The 22,423-nt window shown below is 38.4% G+C and overlaps 2 protein-coding genes across 2 annotated transcripts in view; one reads left to right on the forward strand and one right to left on the reverse strand.

Moving 5' to 3' along the window:
• Window positions 1-533: 533 nt before the first annotated feature.
• On the reverse strand, window positions 534-1,190 carry LOC140264559 (2-acylglycerol O-acyltransferase 1-like; the record flags this gene model as incomplete). Its single annotated transcript, XM_072360414.1, is given in 3 exon segments — window positions 534-940; window positions 943-1,108; window positions 1,110-1,190. Coding segments are annotated over 3 exon segments (654 nt in total), but the record flags the coding sequence as incomplete, so codon positions are not given.
• A 127-nt stretch (window positions 1,191-1,317) lies between these two features.
• SPTLC1 (serine palmitoyltransferase long chain base subunit 1) overlaps window positions 1,318-22,423 on the forward strand; it is a 30,623-nt gene continuing 9,517 nt past the window's right edge. The window contains exons 1-10 of the mRNA XM_072359532.1: window positions 1,318-1,502; window positions 3,126-3,233; window positions 13,544-13,638; window positions 15,210-15,303; window positions 15,633-15,705; window positions 18,122-18,254; window positions 19,753-19,882; window positions 20,612-20,701; window positions 21,359-21,466; window positions 22,085-22,180. Coding sequence (XP_072215633.1) covers window positions 1,434-1,502; window positions 3,126-3,233; window positions 13,544-13,638; window positions 15,210-15,303; window positions 15,633-15,705; window positions 18,122-18,254; window positions 19,753-19,882; window positions 20,612-20,701; window positions 21,359-21,466; window positions 22,085-22,180 — 996 coding nt within the window. The 5' untranslated portion in view covers window positions 1,318-1,433. The remainder of the gene's footprint in view (window positions 1,503-3,125; window positions 3,234-13,543; window positions 13,639-15,209; window positions 15,304-15,632; window positions 15,706-18,121; window positions 18,255-19,752; window positions 19,883-20,611; window positions 20,702-21,358; window positions 21,467-22,084; window positions 22,181-22,423) is intronic.

Below are 22,423 nucleotides of genomic sequence, written 5' to 3' on the forward strand. Positions count from 1 at the left end.
TGAATTCACACATAAATGGCTTGCAGTAGCCATCTACTGAAAACATACAACTCCATTCCCATGGAAGAGCAGCAGACTCTTGATGTTCAGAGGAAAACTTGCTGTCATATCTTACATGTGTTGGTAGGACTCCCAGCTTCCAATGACTGATGTCCAGGCTGTATGCTTTTCCTGCTCCTGATGTCATGCTGGGACAACATCCTCTGCTCAATCTATGGTAAAGTACCTGGTAGTAAGAACATCAGTGTTGAATCTCTCACTGGCATTTTTAGCACCGCTGAACCCCAAATGGCAACTCAAAACAGCACCTGCTTCGAGCCTCTCACGCTAAGGATGGTTGGTTGTGTTCTCTTTTTTTCCATAAGATAAAGATCAATAAACTATTTAATCCCTTCTTAAAATTGTTCCTTACACAAGGCTAATTACAGATTGCAAAATTCAGATTGCAAGAAAAACCTCTTTCAGCATACTTTTTTTTTTTTTTTTTTTTTTTTTTTTCCTCCATAAGATTTGGAATTACAAATTGTAATTTACTACTCAAAGATGAGAGTTTTGTGCTCAGGGATTCCATATTTTCCTTTGTGTTCTTCAAATAATTTGCTGAGTTCCTGCAGATAAAGCACATGTAGCTGTTCAACATCTTCATTGGTGGGATTTGGGTTCCTTTTTACAGGGATGGGGCTTCCCACAACAGTGTGAATTGGTTGCCTGAAAGGTATTAAGCCAAAACTGTACTGAAATATTCCTCGGGTGTGAAACAGTGCTAGAGCAAAGCCCATTATCTTTTGCAGCTTCTGCTGTACAGTTCTGAGCCGTGAACCTCTGGGGTTTGCAACTTGCTTGTACAGCTCATTTTCACCAAAGGAAAACACTGGGACCAGATGAGCTCCATGTTTCAAGGCCATTTTAATGAAGCCCTTCCTCCTGAGTATGTTAAAACCAAACTCCCAGGATGTGCATTCAGAGATTCCTCTGTTCCTCCAATCACAATGATGGATGCATGGCCGCCTTCCGCGTTATTCAGCACGTATGAGACACCCTCCTTGGAGGCAGAAACCATTCCAGCACTCATGACATATTCTCTGAAGAAGGGGCAGCCAAACCAGATAGATGGGCATGATATGAAGATACGGAGTGAGTCCGGGAAATAAATTCTTGAAGCCAGGTTCCTCTCGACTTCGCACTCCACTTTACCCCCCCCCCCCTACGCCTCCCCATCGCCCCGCAGGAGCTGCCGCCGGGCCCGCTCTGACACTGCCTTCCACAGCGCCGCCGCCGCTCCCCCTACGCAGCAAACGTAAACGATCCGCCCCTCCCTCCGTGCGGCAGGGAGCGCTCTCCTCAGGCCGTGGGCAGCGGCCCCTCCCCTTACGTCGGCGTCGGGAGGCCGGGGCGGAAGCTGATCGGTTGTGAGTCGACGGGCGGACGTAGCCATGGCGGCGGCGGCGGTGGGCATGGGGCAGCAGTGGGTCCTGGTGGAGATGGTGCAGGCCTTCTACGAGGTGCGTTGCCGTGGTGGGGGGGGGAGGTTGCGTTGGGTGGTGCTGCCCGACGGAGTCGCGGTGGGGACCGGGGCCCAACCGAAGCGACTGAGGTATTTTGCTGCGGCTTCCCGCGGCCTTGGCCCTGGCGTAGGGATTTCCTGATACAGACAACGGAAAGCGGGGTTCTGACCGGCCGGGTCTCAGAAGGAAACGGCCGCGAGCTGGAGTGGAGCCTCGCCGGCGGCTCCCTGTCGCTCTGTCGAGCGTGCAAAGCTGCAACAGATATACGATTTCTTAAAGATGCAGGCAGCTGAAAAATGCTACAGTCTGGAATGACTGCAGCGTGTGTATTTGGGTGAGCGATTGAACAAGCACTTGATTTGCCTCCAGTTAGAAGAAGATGTTTTTATGTGCTTGTTTGTCTTTCCGAACGGTGTTTGAAGTTGCTGGCAAATAGCATATTCTCCTCACTGTTTGTGGCTTTTCTTTGATGTAGATCAGCAAGGCTGTCTGGAAGGAGCTGCTTATTTGTTTTACTTCTTTGGAAAACTAGGCAGGTGGTAAGAAAATAGCAGTCTCAGTTGGGAAACCTAGTTTATTGAATAGTTAATTCACAGAAGTTAGGTGTTTTGAGTTTTATTCTCAGTCAAATGTGAACAGATAACGTGACTTTGGATTCAAGCTCTGTCTTAAAGCTGCGTGGCATTGTTGGTAATGCTTGGGAAAAATCCTAAGGGCTGGCTCAAAATGTGATCTCAAGATCTAGCACTCAATATCATCTTTCCACTGTGTGTGCTCTTTGAGTCTTTTAAAAATAGTATGCACCTGCAGTATACACTGTAGCCTTGCTGAAATGAATTAACTGAGCCCATCCTTTAAACTATGTTTCAAATAATGTTGCCATAACTCCACAAAGACCTTAAGTTACTTCTGCTACTAGAGACAATTGAATTTTCTCCTTCTGAGCATCCAAAAAGACTAACTCTAAATGGGATCTACTCTGCTATTTTTGTTTGTTTGTTTGTTTGTTTTTTGCTGTATAAGTGTTTTGGGTATTGTTCCTGCAGGCAGAAATGAATAGTATGGAACAAAACTGCTTCTTGTGATTTTGTTGGTTTATACCTACTCAAAGTGCCTCTGAATGTAAGCAAAAATGTGTCCTGTGGGCCATGTTAGATCTCTTTTTGTTTATACCAGCTAGTGTAGCTGCTGGTGGTCTTTAAGTTATAAGAATCTAGGGCTGAAGTTGCTGTGAGTAGATAACATAGACCTGGAAGCTCTGTGTCTGTGGTTGTAAAAGCTTTCTGCCTTCATAGACACCGATGTGACCCACAGGGCTTATCTGCATTTAATTGATGTATGATTATAGCTAAAACTACTTAACAGTGTAGTCTAACATCGTTCATTAGCAGTAGGACAGCTCCATTCATACTCAACAGCTAAATTTGGTAGTTGTGAAGGGGTGTGTTTTTTAGATAATCACAGGTTTTGTTGGAAACACATATCAGCTTTGGATCAGTTTTGACTTTCTGAGAATGTAACTGGTAGAGAAAAAAAAAAAGTTGGAAAGTATAAAATAAGTTCAAATAGAATTATGTTTAATTCTTGTGCTTTATTGCACTTTTTGTGCTTTATTTTCAGGCTCCTGCATACCATCTTATTTTGGAAGGCATTCTAATTCTGTGGATAATCAGGCTTATTTTCTCCAAAACATACAAGCTTCAAGAGCGGTCTGATCTAACACTTAAGGTATGGTGGAAAAATATTTTTCTTTATGGAAACAGTTGGTAGATACTGATGTGTTTGACTGTTGAGCCACTGCTGTAAAACAGCAAATTATGCTAGTTTTTCTTAGGACATCAAGGGATAAACTTTTAAGTAAGGAATTGCTTGAACTCTTCAGTTCATGCTTTTAAAGTAAGCATGACATTTGGGAGTCTAAAAGTGTTAGAAAACAAGGTAACAAAACTAATGTAACCATGGAAAGACTAATAAACTAGCAAAAAGTGGCTTTAGTCTAGGGCAGGGAGTCTCTGGAACAGGTTGCCCAGATAAGCTGTGACAAACATAAATGAGTACAGTGTGTTTTACGGATATCCCTGGACTGCATTCAATAAGTTCTTGCTGTGGTACTTCTCATGAGGTTCATGTGAAGTCTGTTGAACTTGAGAGGTAGAAAGGAATGTTAATTGCTAGGAATAAAAATTGCAAATAATTACATTATATGGATACTGGATACATTAATTCTCAGTTGCAGGGCAAGGAAGAGTAAAAGTTGAAGTGCTAAGAGCTGCATTATAGCGAAGGGTATGACTCAAGATGCTAATTATTAGCACCTCTAGCTTTTTGTTACCTGTATCTGGTGTTTCCTGGATGGCCTGCTCTAGATGTTTCTGCTTGATTAAGGAGCTTGGACTAGATTACCTCCTTAGTCCTTTCCAACCTTAACTATTCTTGATGGAAAGTACAGATTGAGGAAACGCCTTTTAGTCTGGTGATATATTTAGCTTATTTGACAATTGATAAAAGAAACTTAAATTGGCTCAATCTATGAAAATTGAAGGAATGTTTTCAATATGAATAGCTGTATTTCGAAGGGAATGTCTTGTAAAAAAAAGTGCTTATATGTTGTAAGTAATGTACAGTGCTCACATTACAATAACGTAACATAAATGTGCAGTATGCAAAACAGTTCTGTAATTAATTGAAAGTAAGCATAAATAGAGCAGTGAAGTAAAAATGTGAACAAGCCTTCTGTAGCTGGAGGATTACGTAAGCAGACTGAAAAATCAAAGCTGTGGTGGGATTCTGTCAATTTTGCAGGTGATGTGAAAAAGCTCTTTTGCATGTGAAATGGCTTTAGGCAGGAAAGAAAATCTTAATCTTCATTAAAAATCTTCAGATAGCTTACACTGTTCTGTTTAATGCAATATAGGATTCCGCACAAGCAGGCTTTTGTGTCTGTTGAGCTACATGTAGTAACATGCCAGCAAGGAGAGTGCTGCTTATTTGCCCTCTCCACTGTCCTGGTTTGATTCAAGCTGTGGTATCCAGTCTCTGCAACACCCGAAGTAATGGCTGGGTTTTTTTGTATGCAGGCAGTGGAGATATGTCAGCTCACACAGTGGAGCTCAGACTGCCCTTATGACAGCCAGTTACGTAACAATACTTGGTGTTTCTCAGTGACTTGCTCTTGGGGATGCTGCCAGTGGAGAGCTGACTTCACATGCTAATTATTACCAAAGACTACCAGGATTGCACAGCCATATAGCATGATCTGTCAGGACCAGTCTGACCTGGAAAACGAGGAGTAGATTATATGTTGTGCAATCTAGTGAACTTACAAGTCACTCTTCTAAAACAGTGAAGAAATCCACCCAAGCATGTCTCCTGGGTTTAGTCAAATGTGTAGCAATAGTACTATGAAACCTAGTGCAAGAATTAGCTTTCAGGCCAGCTGTCAGCATTCATAACACTGCTCGCAGGTATTGCAATTGGTTCAATTAAAAAAAAAAAAAAAAAGGAAATAAAACTCCTGAATAATTAACTAACAAACTGTAGTACTTTCTCTGACTGTAACTTCTTGATAGTTTGGGATTGTAGGAGGAACAAATAAACCTATGGCTAGACAGAATACTAGGCATGCAGATTCTTGCAGACTTTTTATTGTAAGTATAATCTACTGAAAAGCAGCAAAGGGCCAGTGAGGATTGATGCAGGTTGCCAAAGATTGCAGTCCATCATTTAGCTACAAACTTACTCTCCATCCAACAACAATTTGTGCAAAAGGAAGAAACCTTCTAGTTCTGACACTCTTTCGCTCTGCAATAAAAAATATTGAGCTTTTCTAGTGAAACCCTACTGGGAGCCATGCCTTATATACAAGAAAAAGTTGTGGGATTTTTTGGATTTTTTTTTTTTTTTAAAGTTTTACAATGTTCATTATGGTTGTACAATAAATTTGAGTAGTATTCACATAGGACTAGAAAGCTCTTTTCAGAGAAGAATGTTTTATGCATGGCCAGGAAATCATGTAGGCCATGAGAGCTGTCTCTTGCATGTGTAGTGTTCAAGAATTGATCAGGATCAGAAGGTATTTAAAGAGAAAAGCAGATGTTGTTCCTTCCTGTGAGTATCTAGTTCTTTCAGGCCAAGATTCCACTATAGGTAAAGACTTTTACCAATTGATGGCATAATTCGGTAAATACCAATAACTTAAAGAGCTATTATTTGAGGACTGATATAACTGCAAATAGAAAAGGTGTTATTAATCTTCGCATATTGACACAGTTGTATAGTGTACACTGTTTCAAAACACTTGTGCTAGCAAAGACATGTCTCATGAAGATAATTGCTTCATACTAGTGAGGGAGGTGATTATGTCCTTATGTTCTGCTCTTGTGTGGCCCCATCTGAACCACACAGTTCAGGCCTGGGACCCCAGCACAAGAAAGAAAGTTGTTCGAGTGGGTCCAGAGGAGGGCTACAAAGACTATTAGAGGGCTGGAGCATCTCTCCTGTGAAGAAAGGTTGAGAGAACTGGGCTTCTAAAGCTTGGAGAAGAGAAGGCTCGGAGGAGATCTCATTGTGGCCTTACAGTAGCTAAAGGGGGACAACAGAAAAAACAGGGAGAGACTCTTTGCTGAGATGTGTGGTGACAGGACAAGGAAGAATGGTTTTAAACCAAAAGAGAGGAGAGGTTGTATGTTAGGAAGAAATTATTTTCTTGGGAGTGTGGTGAGGTACAGACTGCACAGAGAAGCTGTGGATGCCCAGTACCTGGAAGTAGTTGGGGCCAGGTTGGACGAGGCCCTGAGCAGCTTGATCTTGTGGGTGAGAGCCCTGCATATGACAGGGATGTTGGAATCAGGTTGTTTTTAATAACCTTTTCAGCCTTATGCATTCCTTAATTCTATGACTTTTTGAAAATCAGGGTAAAAACAACAACTTGTTTAAATAATTTGGATTGGATGTGTTTACATCCAAGTATTTCTCTCTGCATGGTTTTTAAATATTAAAACCTGTCACCAATTAAAAAAAAAGTAATTTGTGTGTGTGCATACTTAGATATATAAAAATGTTTATATAGATTTTACCTACTTGTATAAATAGTGCACTTTGTTTTATGAAACAAAACATGTTTGTATTTTCACCTAGAATATTCATAAACAAAAGTTTATGTATATATGTTTAAATATAAACATAAAATGTACATGTCTATATAAATTAAAAAGAATTAGGAAAAGAACTAAAACATGAGTTTATTAATGCTATAGACTGAGAGGAAATTAGAAGGCTATTTTAAAGTACAGTGAAATGAAGAAAAATAAGTGAATCAAGCATATATCGAAAATGTTACAGTGTTAAATAAAGTCTGGTTTCTCTGTGTACTTGAGAATAAATATTTTTATTCTTTATGTTTGTCTGAAATTAGGTGCAAGGTAGGAGTTGTTATAGTGAGGGCTATTGTATGAAAAGCTCTTTCAGCTATGTCATATTGGTCAGATGAATCTCCTTCTTATTCTGGAAAATCTGGTGTGTTGAGATATTTGCTGAATACAAGGAGAAAGAAGTACGGGCTGGCCCTTTTGCAGTGTGGGTCTCTTTTTTTTTTACATTGATACTGATAATAATTCATATCTCCATTCCCTCACCATAGTAAAGAAGTTTTTACCACAGAAGCAGATGTAGTGTAATTGAACTACAAAGCAATTGGAGGAGTTGCAGTCGGTGGGCTCAATGTCCAAGTGGATAGTACTGATGATTGATATCCTATAAAGGCTGGTTTTGGGATAAACACTATTTAAATCTCAGTAAAACTGAGATGATGTGCAATCTCAGTGTGATTGTAACAGTGGGACTGAGTGCACTTTTAGCAAGTTTGCAGATGATGCTGGACAGAGTGGTACAGTTTACTTGCTGGACAGAAGGGATGTCATCCAGAGAGTCATTTACAGGCTTAAGAGGTGGCTTGGGCAAACCTTGTGAAGGTCTTGTAGGGGATGTAAAGGCTGGAGGCTGTCTGGGGCATAGTGATCATGAGATGCTAGATTTCTCATCCTTGTTGAATCACAGAGGGGAGTCAGTAGAAGTGCCACCTTGGACTTCTGGAGGGCAGACTTCAACTTCTTTAGGACCATGGTTGAGAGGGTCCCTTGGGAGGTAGTTTTGGAGAGCGTGTTTGCCCAGGAAGGCTGGGAATACGTTAAGGAAGTAATTTTAAAGGTACTGGAGCTGACCATACCCAAGTCGTGGAAGACCAGCTGATTGGGCAAGGAGGTCAAACTGGCTGAACAGAGACCTTTGGCTGGAACTCAAGAGCAAAAAGAAAGTTTATGGTCTTTGGAAGACTGGGTACATTACTTATGATGGTTGCAGGTTCGTAGTGAAGCTGTGCAGGGAGAAAATTAGAAAAAACAAAGCCCAGCTATAACTGAACTTTGCCACTAAGGTAAAGGACAACAATAAATATTTCTGTAAATACAACAGCAAGAGGAGGGCTAGGGAGAATCTCCATCCCTTGTTGGACACTGAGGGCAACACAGTGACCAAGAATGAGAGGAAAAGGCTGAGGTAACTAATGCCTTCTTTGTCTCAGTCTTTAATAGTAAGACTTGTTACTTTCTGGGAGCACAGCCCCTTATGCTGGTAGATAGGAATGGGGAGCATAATAGGCCCTGCATAATCCACAAGGAAATGATTTTGGATCTGCTTTGAAAGCTGGATGCTCACAAGTCCATGGGGCCAGATGGATTGCACCCTAGAGTGCTGAGGGAGTTGGCAGATCTGGTTTCCAAGTCACTCACCATCCTTCAACAGTCCTGGCTAACCAGGGATGTCGCAGCAGACTGGAGACTGGCAAACGTGACTCCCATCTTCAGAAAGGGCTGATCCTGGTAGCTACTGACCTATCACTCTCACCTCTGTGCCAGGGAAAGTTATGGAGCAGATAATCTTGGGAGCCATCAGGGATCAATTAGAGTCAACCGGGGATCAAGCCCAGTCAGCATGGGTTTACAAATGGTAGATCCTGTTTGACAGGCCTGATTTCATTCTGTGACAAGTGACCCATTTAGTAGGTGAAGGTAAAGCTGTCAATGTGGTCTGCCTGGACTTCAGTGAGGCCATTGACACTGTCCCCAACAACATCCTTGTGGAGAAGCTGGCTGCCCAAGGCTTGGATGGATGTACATTCCACTAGGTGAAACACTGGCTGGATGGCTGGGCCCAAAGAGTTGTGGTCAATGGAGTTAAATCCAGTTTGTGGCCAGTCACCAGTGGTTGCCCCAGGGCTTGGTACCGGGGCCACTTCTATTTCTTTATCTTGATGAGGGGATTGAGTGCACCCTCTGTAAATTTGCAGATGACTCCAAAATGGAAGGGAGTACGTCTGCCTGAGGAGAAAGGCACTACCGAAGGACCTGGATAGACTGGTTCCATGGGCCAGGGTAAAGTGCATGAGTTTCAATAGGGCCAAGTGTCAGCTCCTGCATTTTGGTCACAACAACCCCAGGCAACCCTACAGGCTTGGGGAGGTGTGGCTGGAAAGCTGCCTGATGGAAAGGGACCTTGATGCACTGATGGGCAGTCAGCTAAATGTGAGCCAGCAGTGTGCCCAGGTGGCCAAGAAGGCCAGTGGCATCCTGGCTTGTATCAGGAATGGCATGGTGAGCAGGACTAGGGAAGTCATCCTGCCCCTGTACACAGCACTTGTGAGGCCTCACCTTGAGTACTGTGTTCAGTTTTGGGCACCTCAATAAAGAAAGGACATTGAGGTGCTGGGGCAGGTCCAGAGAAGGGCAGTGAGGCTTGTGAATGGCTTGGAGAATATGCCCTGTGAGGAACAATAGAAGGATCTGGGGCTGTATAGTCTGGAGAAAAGGAGACTGAGGGGAGACTGTATTGCTCTCTTCCGATACCTGAATCATGTTAGCAGTGAAAGTGGGGTTGGTCTCTTCTCACTGGTGGCAGGTGACAGGATGAGGGAAAATGGCCTCAAGTTGTGCCAAGGAAAGTTTAGGTTGGATATGAGGAAAAACTCCATAACAGAATGGGTTGTTAAGCACTGGAATAGGCTGCCCAGGAAGGTGGCTGAGTCACCATCCCTGGATGTCTCAAAACCATTTGGCTGTGGTACTCAGAGATAGGACTTAGGGGAGGATTGTTAGAACTAGGGTAGTATGGCTAGGTTGTGTTTGAACTTGATGATCTTAAGGGTCTTTTCCAATGCTGTGATTCAACAAGGCCAAGTCAAGTTCCTGTGCCTAGATCATGTCAGTCACTAAGCTGAATGCAGGCAGGATTGAGAAGGGACAGAGAGCAGGCACGAGCAGAAGACTTGAAGATGTCTGTGAATAAAAAACTGAAAGCAGTATATTCAGGAGAGCAAAGTTTTGAATTACAAGAGTAGAGATTTAGAATAGGTAGAAGGAAGAAATTTGTCACTGTGAGAGTTTTGATACCCTGGGAGACACTGTGCAGAGAAGCTGTGGATGCTTCACCCCTGAAAGTACTGTAGGCCAGGTTGGATGGGGCTTTTCAACTCAGAATATCCTATGACTCTATTTCATGTAGAAAAATAGGCAGGATCATATCTTGTCAGTGGTGTCTGATCTGTGATGCAGTTCCTGCATACTGCAAAATTTTGAAATGGAAGACTGGAAACTCCTACCAATTTAGTATGAGTAGCATGGAGAAAATCAGTAACTCTTGATTGTTCGTATGCTTACAGGTCTCGATTTCATTTGCACTGTGCTAATTTAGTGTAGTTTGTTTCTGTAATTATGTTTTTTTTTTCCTATAAATACAATTTTTGCCCTGCTACCCTCCTTTTCAAAAAGATTTTCATTTAACTGATGTTTCAGTTCTTGAGCTGCTGGGTTATTTTGTATCCTTTAAAAAAATAAAAATCCAGATAAATAAAAACCAGTGAAGTACATACTTGCATGGTTTTCATTCTGCCTGCTTTGAAAAAAAGATACTTTACCCTCTGCCTTTAAGCTGTGCTGTATGAAAGTCATACAGATGTTTTTTGAAATCAAATATTAACCAGCTCTACAGAAAATGCACCACACTTTGTAAGTTCTTCTGTAGGTAATGAAACTTATATACTGCTCTTCTTTTTTGTCTATCTGTAACAGACAGGCTGCAACATTTCTCATCTGAATTGGGCTGATTTCTGAAAATAGTGTAAAAAGTTCTCTAAGAGAGACACAGAACTGTTGATGCTGGCTAAATTATGTCTCAGGGTTTTGAGGCCTTTATCACCAGCTACATTGGAGCAAATTGCAGGCTAAATGGGCAGATATCTTGCTTTTTGATTTCTGACTTGAGAAATCTTTTTGACTTCTTTCTGAAGTTTTATGAAAAGGTGCAGAGTCCTTCTGGACATCTTTTACTCAGGGTTTGGTTTTGTAACACTGTTAGTCAGTCTAGGTTGGGACTACTTTGTTGTGGCCTCTGGCTTAGCTGGATATCCATGTTGCTTTCACTAGTTCTGTTTTCATCTGGGTCATTTTTCAGAAGGTGATTGTTGTCTACTTCGTGACTGCCTGTGCTAACAAAAGGAATAGAACAGTATTTATATCTCAGAGAGGACTGTACCATAGCAACTATTGGTTTATAGTTCTGTGGGTCAGCAACCATAGTATGAAATTACAATTTTGGTAATAGTTTTTTAAGTAGGTATGCGGTACAGAGTTGCATGTGAATCACAGAATTGTAGAATGGCCTGGGTTGAAAAGGACTGCAATGATAATTTAGTTTCAGCTCCCATGCATTGTGCAGGCTCACCAACCACCAGACCAGGCTGCCCAGAGCCACATCCAGCCTGGCCTTGAATGCCTCCAGGGATGGGGCATCCACAGCCTCCTTGGGCAATCTGTTCCAGTGCTTCACCACCCTTTAGTGTGAAAAACTTCCTCCTAATATCTAACCTAAACCTTTCCTGTCTCAGTTTAAAACAAATCTCCCTTGTGCTATCACTATCAACCTATTTAAACAGTCATTCCCCCTCCTGTTTATTTGCACCCCTCAAGTACTGGAAGGGTTAGGGTCTCTTCTCCAAGCTAAACAAGCAGTTTCCTCAACCTTTCTTCTTTGGAGTAATGATCCGTCATCTTAGTGGCCCTCCTCTGACCTGCTCAGGGAGCTCCATGTCCTTCCTGTACTAGGTGCCCCAGGCCTGGACATGGTTCTGCAGATGGGGCCTCACAAGAACTGAGCAGAGAAGGACAGTCACCTCCCTCTCCCTGCTGGCCACCCTGTTTTTAATGCAGTCTAGGGTATAGTTGGCCTTCTGGGCTGCAAGCACACATTGCTGGCCCATGTCCTCCGCAGAGCTGCTCTCAAGGAGGTCTTCCCCCAGTCTATATTATATTTATTACTTGAACCAAAATCAGAAACCATTCTTTTTTGTGGATCAGTTTAGCAAACAGGTATAGGATTGTTGTTTCATGCTAAGAGTAATCTAAATTCAGGTAATACATTTCCCACCATTTTTGTACTACGTTATACATCAAACTTTATAGGATGCTTCATCTAGTAGTCTGCCATCTGATATTATTAGCTGAATGTTGTTGAACCTGAGATTTACAGTACAGTAAAAAATAGTAGTGTATGGAGTAGCATTTCAATGCATGTACAACTATGTGCAGGACTCCAGTGATGTGTTCTGCAGTGGCTGAAGAAACTAAATACCTTTTCTTACATGAATGTGGCCATTTCAAAATAATGGACAAATTTAATTGTGCTGTGTGTTAGTGGCATTTTATTTCCTTTGAAGTATATGCCACATGGGTAAAACTACAGAAAAATAAAAAACTAACATGAAAAAGTAAATAAATAAATAGGTATTTAAACTACATCTGCAAAATATTAGAAATACAGATGACTGTGCTTACATAAAAAGTGAAATTTCCCTTTGTATAGCAAAAAAATAGGCCTTTACAGAGTTCTTGGGGATACTAATTTAGATTCCAGAAAGACCTAGAAGTGAAATTATTCATTAGTTTAGTAAAAAGAAACTGAAGAAAGTTCACTAAAGTAAATGCTATTCTGGCATATGCTTTCCTTTTGATTTTAATGATCTTCATTTGTTCTTGTACACTGAAGGCTTGAAAGGAAGCATTTAGTGGAGGAAAACAAAACAAAACAAAACAAAAAAACCCTATGTTTCTGAGTTATTTTAAAAGTAGATTACAATTCTTTTATTTAGGTATTAAAATAAGTATCCTTAAATACTCTATAGAAATGTAACACCATTGTTGTCAAAAGTTAGTTAACAAGTATGGTATCAGACTTACCTTGTTATGCTAGTAAGTAATCCTCTTCAAGAGTTCTTCTTGTTGGTATGAAGAACAGTTTTGGTGGTATTCCTTAGTAGTTGCTGATTTGTGTGGAACTGATCTAATGCCTTGCTGGTCCAGTACAGATCCTTCAGAAAATCATTAAACTGAGGTTTTCTCGTATGGATTAAAGCACTTTGAAGATAAATATGCATTGAGTATTCTTTTATGATTAGATGGGGAGGATATGTGGTTTAGTTTTGATGTTGTCTCAAGTGTTTGGCAGTTTGTATTTGCTGTTGTGTTTTAATCATGTTTGTGTTACTTGGCTTAGTGTTTTAATGTCACAGTTGTTTGAACTGCACAGTTGAAGACTTGAGAATGAGAAGTGAGGCAGTTTATGTTCAATTATTATAATATTTATATTAAATTACATATTGTAGAAGAAGATTTTAATAATTAGGAGACTGAATGAAATATTGATTCAGTTTTTCAGGGACACCTAATTCATATCCGTGCTCTTAATGACCATATCATGACATTTTTAATTGCACCATCACAGTCTCTTTTACACATCCTTCCCTTTGAAGAAGTCTGAGACCCTTAGTTGACCATATAGATAAATTAGATAAATTACCAACCCCATGTGAATCAGAAGGGTTATATGCAGTAGGATATGTAATTTATTGTGTAGCTATCAGCAAGTGTTCATTTCAGTACAAGGACTTTTGTAATGGAAATCCATTTTGAGCAGTTTTCTTTTCTGTTCCTCAGGAAAAAGAAGAGTTGATTGAAGAATGGCAGCCAGAGCCTCTTGTTCCTCCTGTATCAAAAGATCATCCAGCTCTCAACTACAACGTTGTTTCAGGGTAAGTCCAACCAACATAATTTCAGGTTTTTACTTAAAATATAGATATAAAATATGTTAATTGAAGCATATTAATAGCAAAAGGATTTCCATATCCCTAAAACATTCATAAATTAATTTCATACTCAGAGGACAGGACTGAATTTGCCACTGAAGAAGGTTCTTCTGCTGTAGAAGGTCACCAAATTAAGATTTGCCCTTAGTGAAACTGTGTTGGTTGTCACCTCTCTATTTTGTTTAACTAAGCTTTGTTTCTTGGAGAATCTGCTCCATGGTCTTTCTGGGTACAAAGGTGAGACTGACTGACCTGTAGGTTCCTGGGACTTCCTATTTTCCCTATTAAAACTAGTTATGGTTGAGTTTTCAGTTTCCCAGTCACTGAGAACTTCACTGGACTGCCACAACTTCTCAAATGTGATTGATAGTGACATCCATCTCTTTACAGTTCCCTCAGGACCCTTGGGTGTGTATGTTAGGTTGCACCTGTACACATTCAGATTCCTCAGGTGGTCTCAAATCTGATGTCATCAATCTGAATGATTGATTCTTCATTCTCCCTGACTCTGCTTTTGCCATCTGTGGCTTGGATGGTAGCTCTCAATTTTGTTATTTGACAACACATGGAAGTGGACAGACATAAGCTTTTGTAATTGGCTTAGCTGTGAGATTTCCAGCACTAAATGATTAGTTGAAGCTCTTGAAGTTATAATATTGAAGTGTATAATTGCTGAAGCAGGATTGGTTTTAGAATACAGAACATGTGATACTTAAATTAAAGCAGTAATACCTGTTTTTTCTCTTCTCTTTAATCGCAACAAACTTATCTTAAACCACAGCTTTTGGTGCATATTTTCTTTTTTTCTGTTCTTTGCTTGTTATGCTTTCACAGTTTTTGTATTTCCTGATTACGTGGTTTATTTAAACTGCTGTGGTTTAAAGAGAGTTGGAAACTCAGTAAAACAGAGTACTTCTGTTTGTATACAGGTAGCAAGAGGCAGCAGAAGGTTGGTATTATGGACTGCTTTATGATGAAAACATAAGTTCTTTGGAGATATTCAAGGCATGTCTGAATGCCTAATTGTGCAGCTTGCTGTAGGGCGTATGCTTTGCAGAGGGGTTGGACTCAGTATCATCTCTAGAGGTCCCTTCCAACCCCTGCAATTCTGTGATTCTGTGAAATACAATAAAAATGTATTTAAAACAAGTAAGCAAAAAAATTTCGTTTTTATCCTTAGTACTCTTTCAAATGGATATCATATAACTTTTAAGCTAAGGAGAAGCTATATTTATCTCTTCAAGAGTCGTTTTTGTTTAAATTAAGTTTTCAGCAAAGAATCATGAAATTAAATTGGAAGATATTTAATAGTTCTTTATGAGTATACAGTAGTAATGCTGAGTATGGCCTTAATATTGAACTTAAACATCAATTATCACTTAAAGAAAAATGGAAATGAGGAATCTTGAAAATACTCTGTCTTTTCTTAATAGGAAAAATAAAACTTGTATACTGTTGAATTGTTCATGAAAATCATAAATATTCATTAATAACAATAGATCTCTTACCTTTTTCAGTCCTCCTACCCATAAAATCATTGTTAATGGCAAGGAATGTATAAACTTTGCATCATTCAATTTTCTTGGACTTCTGGATAATGAGAAAGTTAAGGTGAGTTCTTCCAGTTACTGTATAGTGTGTGATTAGTTCCCTTTCAGCTGGTGTGTTTCCTTAAAATTGAAAATTACTTCAGAAAGCACAAGGAAATATACTTCTAAAGCAGTAAGGAAGATTATAAATTCTATAATTTTGTGCTGTTTGCCTTTTACCTGAAGTTTTATCTGATACACTTAATTGGAGCTAGCTAAGTATTAGATTAGTATCTAATATTCTTGATCAGTAGAATTTAAAAAAAAAAAAAAAGTCAACATGAGCTCTGTAAAAGAATTAGTTACCAATTGTAGGGATAAATATTTCACATGATTTGTTTTCTGTTAAAGAGTGCAGCCCAAGCATCTTTGAAGAAATACGGTGTTGGTACTTGTGGACCTAGAGGATTCTATGGTACTTTTGGTCAGTAATTTTTTTTTCTGATCTACCTTTATTGTTTTTAAGACACTTGTGGAAAGTTACCCACATTAGTTCTCTGTGTAAGAAACAAATAATTTCAATTATTGTGAAGAGCAGTTATCCTTTAAAACAGTTTTTGTTTTACCAACAACAGGTAAACAGGTCTTTTTACACCTTTTGTTAATCTTTCTTAATTTCTAATGCTGGTATTGGTGGGAAGTTTTAGAAAAACAAACAAACAAACAAACAAAAAAAAGCCACCAGAAATTTACCAATCCTGGTGAATTACAGTTTAACTCAGAAACGTGTTTCTAAATAGACCACAAGGGGGCAATCTGACTTCTGTTTTCAATGGTAAAAATTACTAATTTTATCTATGCTAGTCTAATGCTGTTGTCATAACGAACTTTTTCTTTACTGATTACTTTATGGTTGTGGTTTAGAAATTTTACAACGTGAGAGGGTGTTCCTGAGGGTTTTCTTAATTCTGGTTAAGGAAAAGAAAGTTCTTAATATCTGTCTCTGGAAGTAGTTATTTATGGGCATTGATACTGAAATGCTGCTTGGAAATCAGCGAGTAATAAATGAATAACTATACAGTTGGAGGCTAAAAGCATCAACTCATTATCTTGTGAAATTTTCTGTCTTGTCAGAAGTACTGGAATTCATGGCATGTTTGTACTCAAATGATCTTTGTATCTCCATTAAGCCTTGGCTTTAATTCAAGATTATTTTAAACTTTTTCGCACTAGTCTTTTGTGTGATTAAACTGTACTCCACGTATTTTGTTTTGTTCAATGTCTGTCTATTAGAATGAAGCTGAATATTTGGCAACAGTCTTATGGACTTGCTGTTAATCTATAGGTGTAATGCGTGTCTTAAAGAAATAAAATGGATAGGAGTCTGCTTGTTACTCATGAGCTTTTAAGAAACTAGATTCCCTCAGTGACCGAAGTTCCATTTGTTAGAATTCAAACAAGGCTTAAAGTACACTGAAATGCTTAAAGAAACTTAATGGACTCTTTCTCTGTTTTAAGTCCAGGTTGACATTAAGTGTTGCAAAATCCTCATTTTAGTGCTTCTTTGTAGTAATTTTTTTGGAGCAGAATGTAGCTAAAGTAAATCTTCTCTGGTAAATGAGAGATTCTCTGGTTTGTTTCCTGTCTTCTTTGCAGGTGTAATCCTAAATCCCAAAGTGTTTAGCTTTTGCCTTTAGTTTGACTATTGTTAATTGGCATCTCAGATTGTGGTTAGACCTCTTAGCAGAGTGCCCCAGTAGCTGGCTCTTGAACCTGATGCCTCCAGCAGTCCATGTCTCTTTTGGAGACATACTTTTTATTGTGTGGTGTTGCAAATAAGATGGATACACCACTTTGGGGAGAGGCTATGCTAGATTTATTTCATACAACAAAGTTAAGATTTTTACAAAACCCTTTGTTATGCCTTTGCTATTAATACCAGGCTAGAAATATTAGCATAAACAAGCTTCATAGGCTGTTGAATAATCTGTTTTTTTTGTGTTTTTTTTTTTGTTTTGTTTTTTTATGTTGGGTCATTTAAATTTAGTTTCAGTGAATTTTTGAATAGTCGCAAAAAGGTTCTCCTTGGCCAGTGGTCGCTGTTCAAGTTGCAGTATAATGATCTCTATAAGCATTTATCATACAATAAGGTTATTTTGCTTAGGCACAGTAGCTAATGCTTTGGCCACCTTTTTGCCTCTGACTGGTCCTGATGCAACAGTTCATTCACTGCGTATTGCTCTTAATCTCTTCATACAGTGGCAGCACAGGCCATTCTGACTGAATTGGTTTGGGAAATACATTTGTCTATAATTGTTCAAGTTTATTCTGGTGATCTGTGGCATGGAAATGGCCACCTCTTGAATTAGCTGTATTGCATTCAGGAGGTACTATGTGATTGCAGTCTGATAGGGGCAGTTTTCTGTTGTAATGATTGCTGTATTATATGCAATAGTAATATTAGCTTGGAGGAACTGTGAGCCTGCCAACAAGACTTCATTAATTACTATAAATTAGGTTGCTATTTATTTTCTGCTGAAGTAATTACGTTCCCTAGTCATTGACCAGGAACTTTACTCATTTACTTGTGGTCTAATCACAAGCAGATCTAAATTACCATTGTGTAAGAGTATGAGAGAACCACATTACTTAAATATTTTTCTAATCTTTCAAAGTTTCAGTTTAATACTGGTTTACTTCTCAGTTTAAGTAAGGCTTTATTAATTGCAGCTAGGTTTGGTGGGTTTTTTTGAGAAGTTACTTTTTGTAAAACTTTTCCTACAAATGAGCAGTAATTTTGTTTAATTCAATTAGATCATTGCTAAAAGCAGGGAGTAAATCTTTCTGATATGAAAATAGCTAAACTGCCTGAGGTCTTCCTATTTTTTTCACTCTAATAGATGTGCACTTAGAATTAGAAGACCGGCTAGCAAAATTCATGCGGACAGAAGAAGCTATTATATACTCGTATGGATTTGCAACAATTGCCAGTGCAATTCCTGCATATTCAAAAAGAGGGGACATCGTGTTTGTGTAAGTATTGCTTTCTTTATGGAAAATTACAAATTCAGGAGTTTTCCTTCTGGCATCTTCCTTTTGTTATTATAAATCAGATTAAATCATCCGTCTAGAAAATAATGCTGGTCTGGATCAAGTATTTTGTTGTACAAAGTTTAAATACTCCTTTGCCAAATATTCCAAATCAAATCAGTCACTGCTTCTTTCAAGGGAACACAAGCTTGAGCACTCTGCTTAACAACAACAATGCATCCAAACAAACTGAAAAAGCCACAGACTTGTATGTGCAAGGACTAAGTCTGATATCTAGATTTTTTCCTAAGAAAATTGATGGTTGTAATTGTTTTTATCCTTCTTCCTGCAGACAGGTTCCCTTCCCAGTTGTTCCTATCATACATATCTGCAAGGAATTGCTTGGGTAAAATCCCTGTTTATAGAATATCTATAAAAAATCGAACCAAAGATTCAGCTAGCTCAGTGTATGGCCTCTAGGAGTAGCTAGATATCATTCATGTGGGGACAAATAAAGAAAGAATAGCAATACTCAAAACTTCCTGAGCCAGAAAGAAGGGTTTGGATTCAGTAGAAGTTGATGAATTTTCTTTATCTTATAATTCTTCTTGTACCTGTCTAATAGTCAAAATACTCATATAACATGTAATTTCACAGTTTAATGTGAACTTTTTATGAATAAATATTTTTTAAGTGTAGCACTTACTGGGTTAAGTTGATGCATTTGCTTTTTAGAGAATGAACTGACACTGTTTCTTACTTAGTTGTGCTTTTTTGTCTTCTGAATCAGTTGTTTGTTTGTTTTTTGAAGCAAATGACCAGCACTGGATACAATACTCAAGGTGTACTTTATCCAGGAGTTAGGTTTCAACAGTTTCAGTTTCTTTGTGGCAAAAGATCTTCTCACTTTGCTTTAAAGTAACTTGACTGAAATTACTGCAGTTAGCATATGCAAAAGGTTTGACGTAGTTGCCACCTTCAAAAGGTTGCTGGACTTGCTTACCTAGCTATGAAAGTGCCTACCATATTGTACCCAGAAGTTTACTTTTCCAGGATTTAGAAATGGTGGGTAATTTTTTTTAACACCAAGGCAGTGATAACTAAGGGATATTAAAAAAGGTTTGAGATAATCAGAGTACCACTGCAGTTTTTACAGAGACATCTTTGTAACAAAGCAAATAGAGTGAAAGCTTCTGGGATGGCTACTAGGGTATTATACTTGATCCATGGAATACAGGACTCCTATGAACTGCTGTCACAAAAAGACCAGTGTACACTTAAAGAGAAGGTGCTTGTAGTATACAGGGAAGTTAAGAATCTTTGGAAGGGTTTTTGTTTTTTTTTTTCAGAGTGTAAGTGAAATCTATGATGCTTAGATAACTCTGGTTTTAACTACCTCTAAGTACATGTATCTGCTCAAAAGTAGTGCAGTCCTAATAATTGCTTTTCTAATTTGAATTGACATTAAGCTAAACATTAGAAGGGCTTCTTGTATTTGCAGAGATGAAGCTGCCTGCTTTGCTATTCAGAAGGGATTACAAGCATCTCGTAGTAACATCAAATTATTTAAGCATAATGATATGGCAGACCTTGAACGACTGTTGAAGGAGCAAGAGACTGAAGATCAAAAGGTACATTCCTTACAAAAATATCTTAGTTTTTATGTCCCTCCTATCTCAGTGTTTTTAAACTGGATTCTGCAATCCAGTGGGCACAGTACTTATAGACATATATTTGTTTTTTGTAAATCTGTATTGAGCAATTAATGTTGCTTGTTTAATTAAGATTGACTTTACTTATTGCATTAATCGCCGTAGTGCCTGGCAGTGAATTCACAGGCCTTGGTGGTGGGAGAATATCTCTATGGGTTGATGACTGATGCATGTTGGTGTTTTTTGCAGAGCTTGCATTTTGTCATCTAAAAATTTGTGTTACTGTCTTCACTTTATAAATTGTGCCATTTAATTCACAATTTGAATGCCACACCACAGAATCAACTCACAAGTGGCTAGTCCTAACCCTCAAATTTACATCAGCTATATATATATAAATATATATATATACATTTAACCTTTCTTAGACACCTCTCTTGTCTTGCACTCAATTCTTAAGATATTCTGTCTTCAAAAATAAGGGTCAGTTTGATGGCTTACTCCTCATTCTCACAGTAATACAAAAGTAAGTCCAAAAGCAGCTGCTAAAACCAGGGTCAGCAAGCACAAATACTCTGCTCATACAAGTTGTAAAATGCTCAGGTGAAGAGGTGACTTGAAAAGGCAACATTGTCTTTCTTACCAAGATTTTCAGAGCTTCACTTGTTACTAATTGTTGAAATTAACTGAAAACATTTATTTCTGAAGAATCCTCGCAAAGCCCGTGTAACTCGAAGGTTCATTGTGGTGGAAGGATTATATATGAATACAGGAGACATTTGCCCTCTTCCAGAATTGGTAAGGGGTTTTGAATTGCCTTTTAAATTCTAGATATGAATGCATGTGACTAATGAAATATTAATACTGTATTGTTAAGCCAACACTGAGAAGACCTGAAACATCTGGTTGGGATTAGGATCTGAAGCTATATGTAATGAGACACACTAATTAATACCTACTTAAGTGCTTAGTTTTTAACCCGTAAAGTATATCATATTTGCAGCTAGTCTGTACTGAATCATTAAGCAAAAGTTGTTGCTTAAAAAAAATAAAGTGAACTGACAAAGAAATCCTCATGCAACTATCAAACAGTGGCCTCCAAAGAAAATGTTTGCAATTTAGCATAAACTGAATTTTGTTCAGACTATATTCTGGCAGGTAGTGGAAGAAATACCATGAGAGTGTGTGGAATTAAATGTACTGGACAACCTATTAAATAATAACTACAAAATTAGAAATTTTTATATGCAGCCTTTGGTATTTATGAGAATTAATGTTAAAACAATCTAGAAGGCTTTTTAAATGCTTTTAATAACTGAATGTTACTCTAGAATTGACATTTCTGAAATATTCAAGATGTTGTACTTGTCTGTCTTTACCTTGTCACCCCCCACCACTTTATGACCAAATTCTAATGGTTGTGACTTCTATTTTATACAATTTGTACTGTTTTAGATAAAATTGAAGTATAAATACAAAGTTAGAATATTTTTGGAAGAGAGCCTTTCTTTTGGAGTCCTTGGAGAACATGGAAGAGGAATCACTGAACACTTCGGAATAAATGTAAGTGCCATATTTTTTGCCTTTTTTTTTTCTTGTGAGCAAGACATTTGTGCAGAAGCAATTTGCAGAACTAGTTTCTTATGCCTGTGGTATCTGAAATACTTACCAGTGGATGACAGAATCTTAAACATACTTTTTTGTTCTTTCCAGTTAAGCTTAAACTGTTCAGATCTCTGCAGTTTTATTTCACTTGTTTACTGCAAATCTTTTTTTCCCTAAATCTTGTATTCGTGAGAAGTATTGTAGAAACTTCCATAGTTTCACAGTTTTCTTCTCATTTTGAATACTCAGTGAGATAATGATTTCAGTTTTTTCCTGCCCCATACACTTCAAAATATCATGCTTACACAGAAATATGTGAATCTTAGGGTTAAGTCAGAAAATTCTCTCTCTGTACAGCAAGCCCATATTGTTCTATTGCTGTTTTTTCCTGTGGGGAAAAAGTGGGATAAAACTTTTCTTGATTCTCTTACTACTTGCATCTTCATGCTAATATGTGTTAACATGATGGATCTTCTCTAATATTCATGAAAATATGAAGAAGATGAATATTTACCTTGTGTATTGCTTTGATGTAATTAACAGCATCTCATAATAACTTGTTAATTTAACTTGCAGATTGATGATATAGATCTCATTAGTGCAAACATGGAAAATTCACTGGCTTCTATTGGAGGGTTTTGCTGTGGAAGATCTTTTATAATTGACCATCAAGTAAGTTGATTTTTTTTTATTTTTTTTTTTTTGACATGATGTGGCAAGGTTAGTTACATAAAGGTTAGTAACTGGTATGAATTTTAAGGAGTAATGTGATATGCAACATTTGATTCTGTTTAGAAACCTACTAGTTTTGAGAAACGTTGTATATGAATTGAAAATCTGTTTTTCAATACTTCATTAGCTTAGCAATGTGGAGAACAGGTTTAAATATGTGCAAATAAAAATACTGTAATTGCT

The sequence above is a fragment of the Excalfactoria chinensis genome, chromosome Z (assembly GCF_039878825.1).
Source record: "Excalfactoria chinensis isolate bCotChi1 chromosome Z, bCotChi1.hap2, whole genome shotgun sequence".
Taxonomy (NCBI): domain Eukaryota; kingdom Metazoa; phylum Chordata; class Aves; order Galliformes; family Phasianidae; genus Excalfactoria; species Excalfactoria chinensis.